At 44.2% G+C, this 13,830-nt stretch overlaps 1 protein-coding gene across 3 annotated transcripts in view; it reads right to left on the reverse strand.

The window, feature by feature from the left end:
- AMFR (autocrine motility factor receptor) overlaps positions 1–11,972 on the reverse strand; it is a 64,035-nt gene extending 52,063 nt beyond the window's left edge. The window contains exons 1-2 of one of the 3 annotated variants that reach the window (XM_008977444.5): positions 11,502–11,972; positions 678–770 (exon numbers count right to left, since the gene is read on the reverse strand). In XM_008977444.5, coding sequence (XP_008975692.2) covers positions 678–770; positions 11,502–11,756 — 348 coding nt within the window. In that variant the 5' untranslated portion in view covers positions 11,757–11,972. Of the gene's footprint in view, positions 1–677; positions 771–2,169; positions 2,277–11,339; positions 11,417–11,501 lie in introns of those variants that run through there. The other 2 variants (XM_008977445.4, XM_063597590.1) reach the window with 2 other exon arrangements.
- Positions 11,973–13,830: the final 1,858 nt, after the last annotated feature.

Raw genomic sequence — 13,830 nt, forward strand, 5'->3', positions numbered from 1 at the left:
TCTATACAGTATGCTTGTGGCATAATTCTTCATTGAAAGCATCCCCTGCCCATTCTGAGTCACTTTCCAATGTCAGACAATCTCACCCAAAACAAGAACAAATCTCCTAATTTTATGCTTTTAGAACAATGATTCTTAATTCACCTTCCCACAGAGAAAATTATCTTGGTAAATTCTTTTGGAAAAGAACCCACATTCTACAGAGTGACATTTATGATCATTCAAAATAAAACAAATCTAGGCTTCTTTAAAAACGACATTCCTAAAAGTCATGAAGAAAAACAGCTATAAAAAACAATATTGGGACAACTTGGCTACACTGAATATGGACTGTGGATTAGACAAAGTATTTTTTCAATGTTAAATTTCCTAATTTTAATCACTGTGCTGTAAAAATGCCTTTGCTCTTAGAAAATACAAACTGAAGTATTTAGGGGTAAAGGGGTAATGATGTCCACAACTTACTCTCAAATGAATCAGAAAAAAAAGTATGTATAAATAAAAAGTGAAGATTAAAGCAAATGGAACAAAATATTAACAACTGGCGAATCTGGATAAAGGGTATATAGGAGTTTTCTGTAGTATTCATGGAACTTTTCCACACATCTGAAATCATAATACAAAGTTAAAAAAAAAAAATCTAGTCACAAGAATCCATCCTTTCAGTGTAGACTTACCTGTCTCTCACTCACTCGAAGAGGGCCAAACACAATACACTGGATGAGCTTAGCCACCAACATCAAAACACAGCAAGCAGTATTTACTAGAACCTGTAAACAAATCAGAGAAAGGAAGTTTATTTCTTCCTGCTGAAAAATAAAAGCAGCTGTAAAAATCTCATATTAGGAATTCAGCCATCATTTCCAGTGACTGAGCCTTTCTGGTTCTCTCCCAATGCAAGATAAGTAATATCTGAAAAGGCACACTGTTCTGGGGAGTGGGTGTTAGGGATGAGGACCGGAAAGAGAGGCACCAGCTCACCAGCTAAGTCATAGTTCTTGTCCCAATACGCACCCTCCAGCAGGCCACCTTATCTTTCATCCTTAACTGAATTGTGTGTATACTTTGTACTGTATGTGCAAAACTACATTAACCTCGTAAACTGCAGGTCCTTCCCAAGTACCTCATTTCCGACATTATTTTGACAGCCTTGAAGAAAACTGTTCTAGAAATTGAAGTTACCGTGAATAGTAAAACCCAGCACCCAGAGATTCTGCCCTGCCAAACAAATAGGAGGTAGGGGTAGGAGTGTGGATGGTCACAAAAAAGTCTCATCATAAGGAACTAATAACAAAAATATATATATATACAGAGAGAATATTTTAATATTTATTGGAATGGAAAAATCTTTCAACCAAAAGATAAATGTTCTTCATGCTTGGTGTTGGCTTTGAAGTAAAGGTTTTGTGGCACTGCAGCAGGGTGGAATGGGTTAAACAGAAGGAAAAGAAAACCGGCGAGAGGGGCCAAGAGATGAAAGGCAACCTGGGGATACCAATGCAAAACCAAGGCCTTCTTCAACAGTCTATGAGAAAACTTGAAAAACAAAACAAAACAAAACAAAACTCTAAATGAATATCCTTACACCTAAACGCCAAATCTTAATGCTTACAAAATGGAAGAGTTGGCTGTCCCCAACCCAGAGATTAGTGTGGGGTATCACATTACTCTGAATGACTCCAAAAAGCCAAAAGGACCTTGATAAAAACAGTACAGATGACTTGTTGAGAGCAAATGAAAAGGAACTCCAATTCAATGTAAAGCTGCTTCTGCCTCTGATTCACTACGTTTACCATATTACCCTTGCCAAGTCATTCTTCCCTCTACTTTTAAAAGCAAATGATAATTTTAAAGAAGAAAGAAAGGGGATAGAGGAGAGTAATTTAAGAAAGCAAGATCCCTGAGATCACCTCAGGGTCTGTTTAGTACCTCATGCCATCCCTCCTTTGGGAGAACACTTAAGGGCAGCCCTGATTCATTACAAATGATTAAATTTAGTTCTATTCTGTCTGCCTAATGGGCCAAGGAAGTATGTAATATATTTTTAAAGGATTGAAACGAAAATAGTTCTGCTAAAGAAATAAACTGTTTTGGTACTTAAATCCTTCAAACAACCAGGAACAAACGCCCAAACTAGTTGCCCCAAATATGCTAATCTGTGTAACAGACCTATTCAAAATGGTCCAGATCACCAGGAGCATGGTGGCTCACACTTGTAATCCTGGCACTTTGGGAGACCAAGGTGGGAGGACTGCTTGAGGCCAGGAATTTGAGACCAGCCTGGGCAACACAGCAAAACCTTGCCCCTACTGAAAAATATATAAAATTTTTTAAAAAGAAAAAACAATTCAGGTAACTTGAAATGTTCATTTTTAAGGTGATGAAATAGATGCTAAAAAGACTCACCTTCATTGTGATCTAACCAATCTCAGCCACATTAACTAAGAGAAATGTCATAAGACAAAACCACAACCCCTCATGTCACATCCCCCAGCCAAACATGCCCCAGCTTTATTACGACGCCATTTCTTAAAATAATTCTGCCCGTTTTTACATGTAGTCAGTCATATGAATTTAAAAAATAAATGCAACACATTTAGCACTTGTTCGAGGCATGTGGGAAATCAGAAAAATGAGGGAGCTCTGAACCCTAAACTCAAAGAGCTTTTAGAATCTACAAGAGATAGAGCATGGTAAGCAATTTAACAGAAGGCCAAGCAGGCTACTATGAGAGTAATGATGGAGAAAAAAAACAAATTTAGGGTCACTTAAACATTTCTCTATTCAAAACAGCACTGTCACACACATCTTAAGTTATCAAATAAAAAATAAAGTATTATTTACTATTTCTCAAACTCTTTAAATAAAAGTCTATTTATTTATTTTTTTTCTGACAGTCTCACTCTGTTGCCCAAACTAAAGCACAATGGTGCAATCTCCGCTCACTGCAACCTCGGCCTTCCAGGTTCAAGCTATTCTCCTGTATCAGCCTCCCAAGTAGCTGGGATTACAGGTGTGAGCTACCACACTAATTTTTGAATTTTTTTGTAGAGACATGGTTTCACCATGCTGCCCGGGCTGGTCTCGAACTCCTGGGCTCAAGTGATCCGTCTGCCTCGGCCTCCCAAAGTACTGGGATTACAGGCATGAGCCACTGCGCCCAGCCTAAATAAGTCTTTGAATTCAAATAAGGTATAAAAAATGTGTATCTTTAATTTATCCAAAAAAAAGGTAAACGTCTCTTATAATCCCATCACCCATAGAACAACCACTTCCTATTTTAATTTAAATGAAGATTTGAAAATTAACATGGCTAACCAGGAAAAAAAAAAAAAGCTTGAGTATACTGATACTAAAAAGGGAATTTATGTAAAAAGTAGATAAGCTGTTGTGAACTTTGTAACCAAAGCTACAAAGGATTGAAAGCAATCCTTATTTTAAGATTATAAGCAAAGTTTTTTAAAACACCTTAATGATTATTAATAACTATTCCATGTCTATTTATAGAAAAATGCCTTAATTATAATGATTATATGTTAATTACAAATACTGACCCGGCACAGTATCTCGCACCTATAATCCCAGCACTTTCGGAGGCCAAGGTGGGGGGATTGCTTGAACTCAGGAGTTCAAGACCAGCCTGGCCAACATAGTGAAACCCCATCTCCACAAAAGATACAAAAATTAGCCGGGTGGGGTGGTGTGCACCTGTAGTCCCAGCTACTGAGGAGGCTGAGGTGGGAGGATCTCTTGAGCCCAGGAGGTCAAGGCTGCAGGGAACCGTGATTGCACCACTGCACTGCTCCAGCCTGAGCAACAGAGTGAGGCCTTGTTTCAAATAAATAAATAAATAATATTGTGTCATACATATAACTTCTCAACTTCAGTTAACAAAGGCTTGAAAAATTGTAAATACAATTGAGCAACCCTGATGCAAAAATCCAAAATCTGAAATGCTCCAAAATCCAAAACTTTCTGAGCACCAACATGGCGCCACAAGTGGAAAATTCCACACCTGACCTCATGTGACGAGTCACAGTCAAAATGCAGACTTACAACAGTTTACTCAGTGTCCCTAAGGGAAAAATGAAACTACCTTCAGGGTATGTGTATGAATGAGATGTATATGAAACAGAGGAATTTCATGTTTACATTTGGGTCCCATCCCCAAAATATTTCATTATATATATGCAAATATTCCAAAATCCAGGAAAAAATCCCAAATCCAAAACTTCGGGTCCCAAGCATTTTGGATAAAGTATTCTCAACCTATACTGAAAGAAACATAACTGGAGCATTCCTCATTTAAAAGCACTGGCTCATGTCTATAATCCCAGTACTTTGGAAGGCCAAGGTGGGTGAGTTGCTTGAGTCCAGGGGTTCGAGACCAGACTGAGCAACATGGCAAAACCCCATCTCTACTAAAAACACAACAAATGTAGCCAGGCGTGGTGGTGTGTGCCTGTAGTCCCAGCTACTTGGGAGGCTAAGGTGGGAGAATCACCCTAGACACAGGGAGGTTGAGGCTGCAATAAGCCCAAATAGCACCACTGTACTCTAGCCTGGGCAATCGGAGTGAGACTCTGATTCAAAAAAAAAAAAAAAACTGCTTAAAAAAAGTAAACTAAACTAAAATAAATCCCTGAATCAGGCACAGTGGAACATGCCTGTAATCCCAGCACTTTGGGAGGCTGACGAGGGAGAATCACGTCAGGAGTTCAAGACCAGCCTGACCAACATGGTGCAACCCCATCTCTACTAAAAATACAAAAATTAACCAGGGGTGGTAGTGCTCTCCTGTAATCCCAGCTAGTCAGGAGGCTGAAGCAGGAGAATCGCTTGAACCCGGGAGGCGTAGGTTGCAGTGAGCCGAGATCATGCCACTGCACTCCAGCCTAGGTGACAGAATGAGACTCCATCTCAAAAAAAAAACAAAAACAAAAAAACGCCAGGCGCACTGGCTCACACCTGTAATCCCAGCACTTTGGGAGGCCGAGGCGGGCGGATCACGAGGTCAGGAGATCGAGACCATCCTGGTTAACTCAGTCAAACTCCATCTCTACTAAAAATACAAAAAATTATCCGGGCACGTGGTGGGCGCCTGTAGTCCCAGCTATTCGGGAGGCTGAGGCAGGAGAATGGAGTGAACCTGGGAGGCGGAGCTTGCAGTGAACCGAGATCGCGCCACTGCACTCCAGCCTGGGCAACAGAGCGAGACTCCGTCTCAAAAAAAAAAAGGAAATATGTGCACACACGTTTGTATAATATGTAGGTGTGAACTGTCAAGGACTTGATCAATTTGGGTATTTCTTAGTCTCCTACTTAACAACAGTACTTATTACAAGAATTTGATAATTGCCATTTCTGGAAGAGAGAAGCAGGTAACAGGGAGAGAGAGAGATCTACTTTTCACTGCATGTCACTTCTGTATCCCTTAACTTTTTTTTTTTTTTTTTAATTTTAGACAGAGTCTCACTCTGTCGCCCGGGCTGGACTGCAGCGGCGCATTCTTGGCTCACTGCAACTTCCACCTCCCAGGTTCAAGCAATTCTCCTGCCTCAGCTTCCCAAGTAGCTGAGATTACAGGCACCTGCCACCATGCCTGGCTAATTTTTGTATTTTTAGTAGAGACGGGTTTCACCATGTTGGTCAGGCTGGTCTCAATCTCCTGACCTCAGGTGATCCTCCCGCCTCGGCCTCCCAAAGTGCTGAGATTACAGGCGTGAGCCACCATGCCGGGCCTGTACCCCTTAACTTTTGTACCCTGAGCATGCATTATCTATTTTTTAAAATTTTTTTAAAGTTTAGAATCTACTAAACTAACCTGACTAGTTCTGCAATTCCACATTATTTTTCTCACCATATGATGACAAACTGATGAGTAACAAACCAAAACAAGTTCTCCTGTTACAGCACAGTATTTCAACTATGGCCAGGCGTGGTGGCTCATGCCTGTAATCTCAGCACTTTGGGAGGCCAAGGTTGGTGGATCACCTGAGGTCAGCAGTTCAAGACCAGCCTGGCCAACATGGTGAAATCCCGTCTCTACTAAAAATACAAAAAATTAGCTGGGCATGGTGGTGCACACCTGTAATCTCAGCTACTTGGGTGGCTGAGGCAGGAGAATTGCTTGAACCCAGGAGGCGGAGATTGCAGTGAGCCGAGATTGTGCCATTGCACTCCAGCCTGGGCGACAGAGAAAGACTCTGACTCAAAAAAAAAAAAAAAAAAAAATTCAACTATATTAAAACACTTCAGAATGTTTCTCATAGCTATAGTGCTGTCAAAGCTTCAAGTCATTTTTTAAAAACTCACCAAATGCCTTTTTTTTCAAGTCTACACAAAATAAAAACAAGTTTTACTTGTCCCCGTTCAGAGTGTAGCAGGTCAGGCAGCAGTGATCCCAGCAACCCTGACTTACTCAAGGCTCAAAGTTAATTCCCTTCACTCCAAGGCCCGGCAGGAAAATGTCCCTTCCAGAATGGTTCTACTCTTCCACTGGAGAAAACAGAAACTAAATTATAAAATAGTTAGGCCTGCCTGGGAGAAAAAGAGAGGAAGGTGCATTTATCACCATGTAACCCTACAGGTGTTTTTGACCCTGTAAAATGTTGGCCACCAACAGGGGCTTATGTATGACCTTGCAAAGACATGGGATTAAACTACTAGGAACCTATTCCAAGACATGGTCAATCTGGATATTTCTTAGACTCCTGCCTACACCAGCACCACTCCCCTGCGCCCCCTACCATTTGGTGGTTTCCTCCCTTTAAGGACAATTCACGTATTGTTACCTCTCTGCAGGCTCCCAGAAACAAACACATAATACAAACATGCACACACTCCCCCTCATCACATAGATGATAACTGTGTTCCTTCTTTAACAAGACTAGGGAAATAGACGAGAGTCCGCATGCAAAGCATACCTAGGAGGTGATCAAATAGCAGTCCCCTTCTCCCTCACCCGGAAGACATTCCTTTTATTTTTAATTTATCTAGGCTCACATCCAATTACTCACAAGTTTAGTCTTTTTTACTTCAGCTGCCCCAACATTTCTGGAGCTAACATTTTTCCCTCATATACCTTGAAATAGTCAACTCATAAAGACTAAAACCTAGGAAGTCACTTTCAGCTCTTAATTTTGTTTTGTTTTTTTTTGAGACCAGAGTCTCACTCTGGACCAAACTGCAGTGCAGTGGCACAATCATAGCTCACTGTAACCTTGAGCTTCTGGGTTCAAGCAATCCTCCTGCCTCAGCCTCCCAAGCAGCTAGGACTACAGCACAGGCCACTACACTTAATTTGCATAATTAAGTCAGAACCTTGACAGTAGTTTCATATTTCTATTTCTCCATTTACATGTCTTGCTCTTAGAATTTTAGAAGCAGGTATTTTACATCTTTAAAGGGTTGTAAAACAGATTAAATAAGGAAGTTGCAGAGCCTAAAATATTCACCATCTGAGAGCACTTTAGAGAAAAATTGGCTGACTCTTATTTTAAAAAGCCTATTTTCACATAATTATAATGGTGACTAATTTTTTTTTTTTTTTTTGGTAGAGCAGGGGGTCTCACTATGTTGCCCAGACTCCTGGGCAGCTCCTGGCCTCAAGCAATCCTCCCACCTCCTGCCTCAGCCTCCGCCTCTCAAACTGCTGAGACTGCCGGTGTAAACCACTGAACCCAGCCCTTAAGTTTTATAATAATACGAAAATCGGCTCTTTAAAATAGGATTCAGCCAATTTTTCTCTAAAGTGCTCTCAGATAGTGAATATTTTAGGTTCTGCAACTTCCTTAATTTATTTAATTTGTTTTACAACCCTTTAAAAATATAAAAACCATTCTTAGCTGTTAAGACAAAAACAGGCCTAGTCAAATAGGCCACGAGTTTGCCAATCCCTGTTCTAAATGGTCAATTCACTTTTATCCACTTTTGTTTGTGGTCATTTTTCCCCTTGAGAGTTCTATTTAAATGATATTATTTGCATAATTAAGTCAGAACCTTGACATTAGTTTCATATTTCTATTTCTCCATTCACGCATCTTGCTCTTAGAATTTTAGAAGCAGATATTTAAGAAAGCAGAAAAGGGAACTAATAAAAGTAATGAGTAAGAATTAAAAAATGAAAAAGCCAAAACACCTGAACAATCCAAAACCATGCTAGAATGGACCAAGAGGTAGCTGAATGGAAGCATTATCTGAGCAATGTAAAATAGCCCAGAAATGAGTAACAAAATAAAAACTCATCTGAAATGAAACTTTAGGATGGAAGTTTTAGAAAGACAAGGAGAAACAAATGCTCAGGTCAAACCCACATATTTGTTAGTGTAAAAACCCTGAAGTCTCCTCCCAAATCCTTTCTCAATGTCATGCCTGAGGGCCACCTGGAGAGGCCCCCTTGGGAGGAGGAAGTTTTAGGTCACTAGATCTCCCGTCCTCTTCCCACTCTACATAAATCTATCTTCCACACTGCTCCCAATCTTCTAAAAGAAATCATGCCAGCACCCCCACTCCTCCATGCCCCACCCCCACTTAAGCCCCATCAATGGCTTCTCTCACTCCACAAAATACTGTCCACACTTGGTAGAGCAAGCAAGGTCAAGGTTACATGACATCACACTCTAGCCTCTTCCTAGGTCAGTTTTTCAACCACTAGTGTTCCTCAAATCACCTAGGGCATTCATTAAAATGAAGATTCCAAGGCTCCACCCTTCTCTCTGAAATGGATCCCCAGGGAAACTACATTTTACAAGTACCCCAGATGACCACATACCAGGATGCCAGAGGTCCATATTTTGAGAAAGAAACCTTCAAGGGGGCTGCTCACCTCCTCCTCTCACAGCAGAGCCACCTGCCCCACCTCCTTCACCTCCTCCCCACCTCCTTCATCCCCGGTCTCCTCTTCACCTTCTCAACCTCCCTCTTAAATCAGAAGATTCAACAGACTTTTAATTTAACAGCCCAGCTTCCGGACCACCCTGCCTGTGCCTAGCACTGTCCTCCCCACGCCAGACCGAGCTCCACATGCTGGTTTCTCTATCTGGAATACCCATTGCTACTGGTTGAGACCCTTCCCACCTTCCAAGCTGGTTCAAACACCACCTTCCATGAACCCTTCCCTGGGCACAATTCCTTTCTTTTTCCTCCAAACTCTGCTTCATTTTATTTATCTATTATCCCCTATAAAATTCTGCCATATTACTGAGGGTAGGGGAAAGTGTTGTTCACAGATATGCCCTCCAAAGTGCCCAAAATAACACCTTCGAAAGGTTTTAAATTGTGTTTGTTCATGAAAAACCTCCTGTGATGCTATCAGACCGATATTATTCTAAACTGTGCTCTAAAAAGATAAGTTTTGGGAATTACAATATGTTAAACAATATCTAGCAGGACTTGCACTGGCAGAAGGATCAGTCTTTGTTTTGTCTTGCTTGGCCTTGGCAGGCAGTGTTTGTGAAAAAGTTGAATCTGAATTCAATAGAACTAGGGGAGGGCGCAAGGACGATCCAGTTGACAAAGGCACCACCACATAGGGTATTCACTCAACAATCTTAATCTGTCCCCCCACTGGGGAAGGCTTTTGAGATTGTCACTTCTACTCAGCTGCTAAAGCAGAAACTACATATACACTGAGTGATGAGACAAACAGTGAGCACATGGAGGGTCTGAGAAACCAAAGCAGGCCAAAGTAAACACGTGGAGACCCCAGAGGAAAGATGGAAGAAAAACAGCACTAGGATCAACTGAGAAATGAAAATATCATCAGCAGAGAGTAAGAAGTGATAAACTTGCCAGAGGTAAGACCTCTACTGAAAATGCTGGAAGAAAAGGAAATTTCCTAAAAAGTAATCATCATCACAGAAAAATCAACAGCTTTTATGTAACGTTTTCTGAAGAGATATTAACCTTAGAATCTGAACATGGCTTTTATCAAAATAAAGTCCTGCGGGGGGAAATCCATTAAACAATACCAGTGTTGTTATATAAATAAAATAAGGGTTCCTTCTCAAAGGCTTATTTATATCTTAGACTTAAAAAATATCAAAGACTACATTATAATCTTAACATGGCAAAAACTCTCCATATCACTTTGTTTACCTGCTAACTCAAATGCAAAAACAGATTTGAAATTAAGCAAGAGATGTGAGTTGAGTTCTTTCGCTTCTCCCTTCTTTAGGACTGTAAAGTTCAGCTTTACACAGCAGTAGACAAACAGGAACTTCACCCTTCACTGCCTTCTACTAAACTCTCCATCAGAAGGACCAGGAGACTTAATCTACAGCCCACAGAGTCCATAAATCCCACCGCTTCCTGATGAAGCACAGTGGGACTAATTATAACAAATGAGTTGCATATCATACTATCAACTTGGAATATTAATCTCTCAGTCATTTACAGCCTACTTTCAACCCCAAATGGGAACTCGCAAGGAGACAAGATCCAAGAAGCCATATTAAATCCAAGTGAGGCTTTAAATCCTGGAGAAACTTTTCTGATCACTGCGGGATTTACATAAGTATTCAAGGCCAAGATGAAAGCAAAATTCTCTAGCCAAAATACCGTTGATCTGCTCAGTCTGAAATTATCTGTTCTAATGAACGAAACCAGCATGTGTGCCTTATCAATGCTGCTTATCTCGCAGGGGCAGACAACCTGGAAACTGTGTTAGAATAGATCCTCAAATAAGAAACATTCAGTTAAAATGATGGGCTGCCTCTTGACACTGTGAATGTTTTGCTGCGTTCAGACATCAAAGGAAAACTGTCATGAACATCAGGTAAAGGCAGCAGAAAAGGAAGCACAGTTTGGTGTTTGTTTCATTACACAGCTCCCAAAGGGGACAATCGAATACTAAGCGGCAAAAAAGTTGTGGGAGACGGCCTCTCTCCAACCGGAATGTCCAAGGACACCTGAGTGCCGAAAATTCCCCCATACTCAACGTCTGAATTCTCCCCTCTGCCCTCTCCTCTTCGTCGGAAGAAAATCCGCTAACAATCCCATGCTTGACCAAGTGGGAAAAGCTTTCAACTTCACTCTACTTCGTCCAACCCTCGGGATAACGCACTCCCAGATCCCGACCTCCCCTTGAACCTGCCGTCTGAGATCTTCTAGTTTCTCCCGAGGGTCCCTCAGAAAACCCAGCCCGTTCCTCCCCACTGCCCCTTAACCCCTTCCCCTGCCCCGGGCCCCGTCCGCGCCCCAGCGCAGACCATCACCCGCCGCCTCCCCGACCCCCTTCCCGGAGCCCTCAACGCTGGCCTGCCCCTCGGGGCCTCCTCCTCGCAACCCCACGCGATGTTCCTCCCGCCCGCGGCCCCCTCCCCCTCCCCGCGCCTCACCACTCTCCCTCAGCAGCGCTCCCGCGAGCAAGGCCGCGCCCCCCAGGCGCTCGCCCTCGGGGGTCCCTGGCGGAAGGGCCCCTTGGCCCACCACGCCCCCGCGGATAAAGGGTGACGCAGCGGACCCCGCCCCTGCCCCGCGGGCCCGGCCGCCTCGCTCACCCACACGAAGAGGCTGTCTGAGAGCAGGTACTGGGCCACATCGCGGGCCCGGGGTCCCCCGGCGCTCGGCCGGGCGGGCGCCGGCGGCTCAGGCTGCAGCGAGGCCGTTAGCTGGTCCGGCTCGCCGGGGCCGGCCTCGGGCTGGCTGAGCGCGCGGTAGGCGCTGATGATGGTGCCCAGCAGGGCCAGGCCGCTGAGGCCCGTGTAGGTGCGGAGGCTGGGCCAGGGGAAGCGCTCGAGGAAGAGCAGCGGCATGGCGGCAGCGGCGACCTCTGGCCCCCAGGCTTCCCTGCGCTGCGGCCGGGCCTCTGCGGCGGCCTCGCGAACGGCGCCCACGGGCTCTGGCGTCGCTGCAGCTGCCGCCGCCGCCGCCGCCGCGCCGGGCCGGGCCGGGCCGCTCCTGGCTGCTGGCGCCGCTCCGCCCCGCGCTGCTCCCGCTGCTGCCCCTGCCGGCGCGGAAGAGCCTCGGCGGGCTTGGGGCAGGCCGCCGCCCCCAGCGGGACGCTGGCGGGACGGGCGCAGGGGCGCGGCCTTCGTCCCCCGCCCCCAGCGGTCGCGCCGCCGCCTAGCGGGCGTAGGCCCGGGCCTCAGGCCCGGGGGCCGGCACCCAGCATCATCCGCCGTCCGCACCACGGCTTGGCTGGGCCCGCGGACACAGAGGGCACCTGCTCCGGCCGCGGCGCAGGGGTCACTCGGGCTCGCAGGTGCTGGCAGGCGGGCAGGGCCTCAGGGCGCGGGGGACCCTGGCCACCAAGCCGTCGGCCACTTGCCCCCCCCCACCCCATTAACCCTCTGAAGAGGTTACCCCCGAGCACTCCTAGGGGCCGCGCAGCTTCCCTGGTGCCCGAAACCCCAGAAGAAAGAATATTAACAGTCTTTCAAGTTTCTGCTGTTTGCTAGTAGCCTCCAGCAGAAACTAAAAAATGAACCTGATTTAGCGGGAAATAAAAATGTGTTCCCTCATACCCCAGAAGTGAGAATGTCAAATGGTGCAGCTGTCTTGGAAAATAACCTGTCCTTTCCTTAAAGTCAAGCAAGAGTGACCATTTGACCCAGTAATTCCACTCCTCTAAGAAAAGTGGGAACATACCTCCACACAAAACTTGTACACAAATGTTGATTACATTCTAACAATCAAAAGATGGGAACAACGCTAATGTCCGTCAAGCGATGAGTGGATAAATGTGATATATCCATAAAATGTACTATTCGGCCATAAAAATGAACTACTGATACATGCTACAATAGGAACGAACCTTAAACACGTGCTAAGTCAAAGAAGACAGCCACAAAGGTCCACGTGTTGTGTGATTCCATTGATATGAAATGTCCACAATAGGCAAGTACATATACAGACACAGAAAGTTGATTAATGATTGCTTAGGGATGGGAGGAAGAGGGGAGTAGGGGGTGATAAAGGGTGCAGGTTTCTTTTAAGAGACAGGGTCTGTGGCCCAGGCTAGAGTACAGTGGCATGCTCACTGCATCCTCCATCTCCTGGACTCAAGAAATCTTCCTGCTTCAGTCTCTCCAGTAGTTGGGATTACAGGCGTATGCCACCACACCTGGCTAATTTTTAATTTTTGGTAGAGACAGCGTCTTGCTATATTGTCCAGACCAGTCTGTGGCTCCTGAGCTCAAGTGATCCTCCCACCTTGGCTTCACAAAGTGCAGGGATTACAGGCGTGAGTCACTGGCTGGGATAGGTTTGTTTTCAAAGTAATGAAAATGTAAAATTGAGGTGATGATTGCCCAACTCTGAATTGAAAAATCATTGTACACTTTAAATAGTTCTATCTCGATATGCGAATTGTATCTCAATAAGCTGTTACCAAAGGAAAAAAATGTTACCTTGGGAGTTTTATTCCTTTTGCATCCCCAGGGCCTGTAATAGTTCTCAGCCCAGAGTAGGTGCTCTGTAAATATTTGTGGGATTTTCCAAACTTTCTAAAGAAAAGGACCAAATTATCTTTCAAGGTCTTTTTCATGCCTAATATTCTAAAAGTCTATTAACTAGAAAACAAAAGATCTCTCAAGCTTACAATTCCACTTTGGAAATTTTAGAAACATCTTGTTAAAGGGTCTTTGATGAACGTTTGGCTTTACCGGGACAGGGAGAGGCCTTGCCTTTGCACACGTGCATTTTTTTAATACAAGGTCTATATGAATACTAGACTTGAATTCACTTTGGTTCTCTTCCCACAGCCATGCAATTAAAATGCTAAACTTTAAACTTTATCAGTAAAATAAAGGAAAGCTTTATTTTGAAAAACTATTGTAATTTTCCAGGGAAGTGTTCTCCTTTACAGGTCAAGATCTGAGCCACCAT

This window comes from Pan paniscus, chromosome 18, assembly GCF_029289425.2.
Source record: "Pan paniscus chromosome 18, NHGRI_mPanPan1-v2.0_pri, whole genome shotgun sequence".
Taxonomy (NCBI): domain Eukaryota; kingdom Metazoa; phylum Chordata; class Mammalia; order Primates; family Hominidae; genus Pan; species Pan paniscus.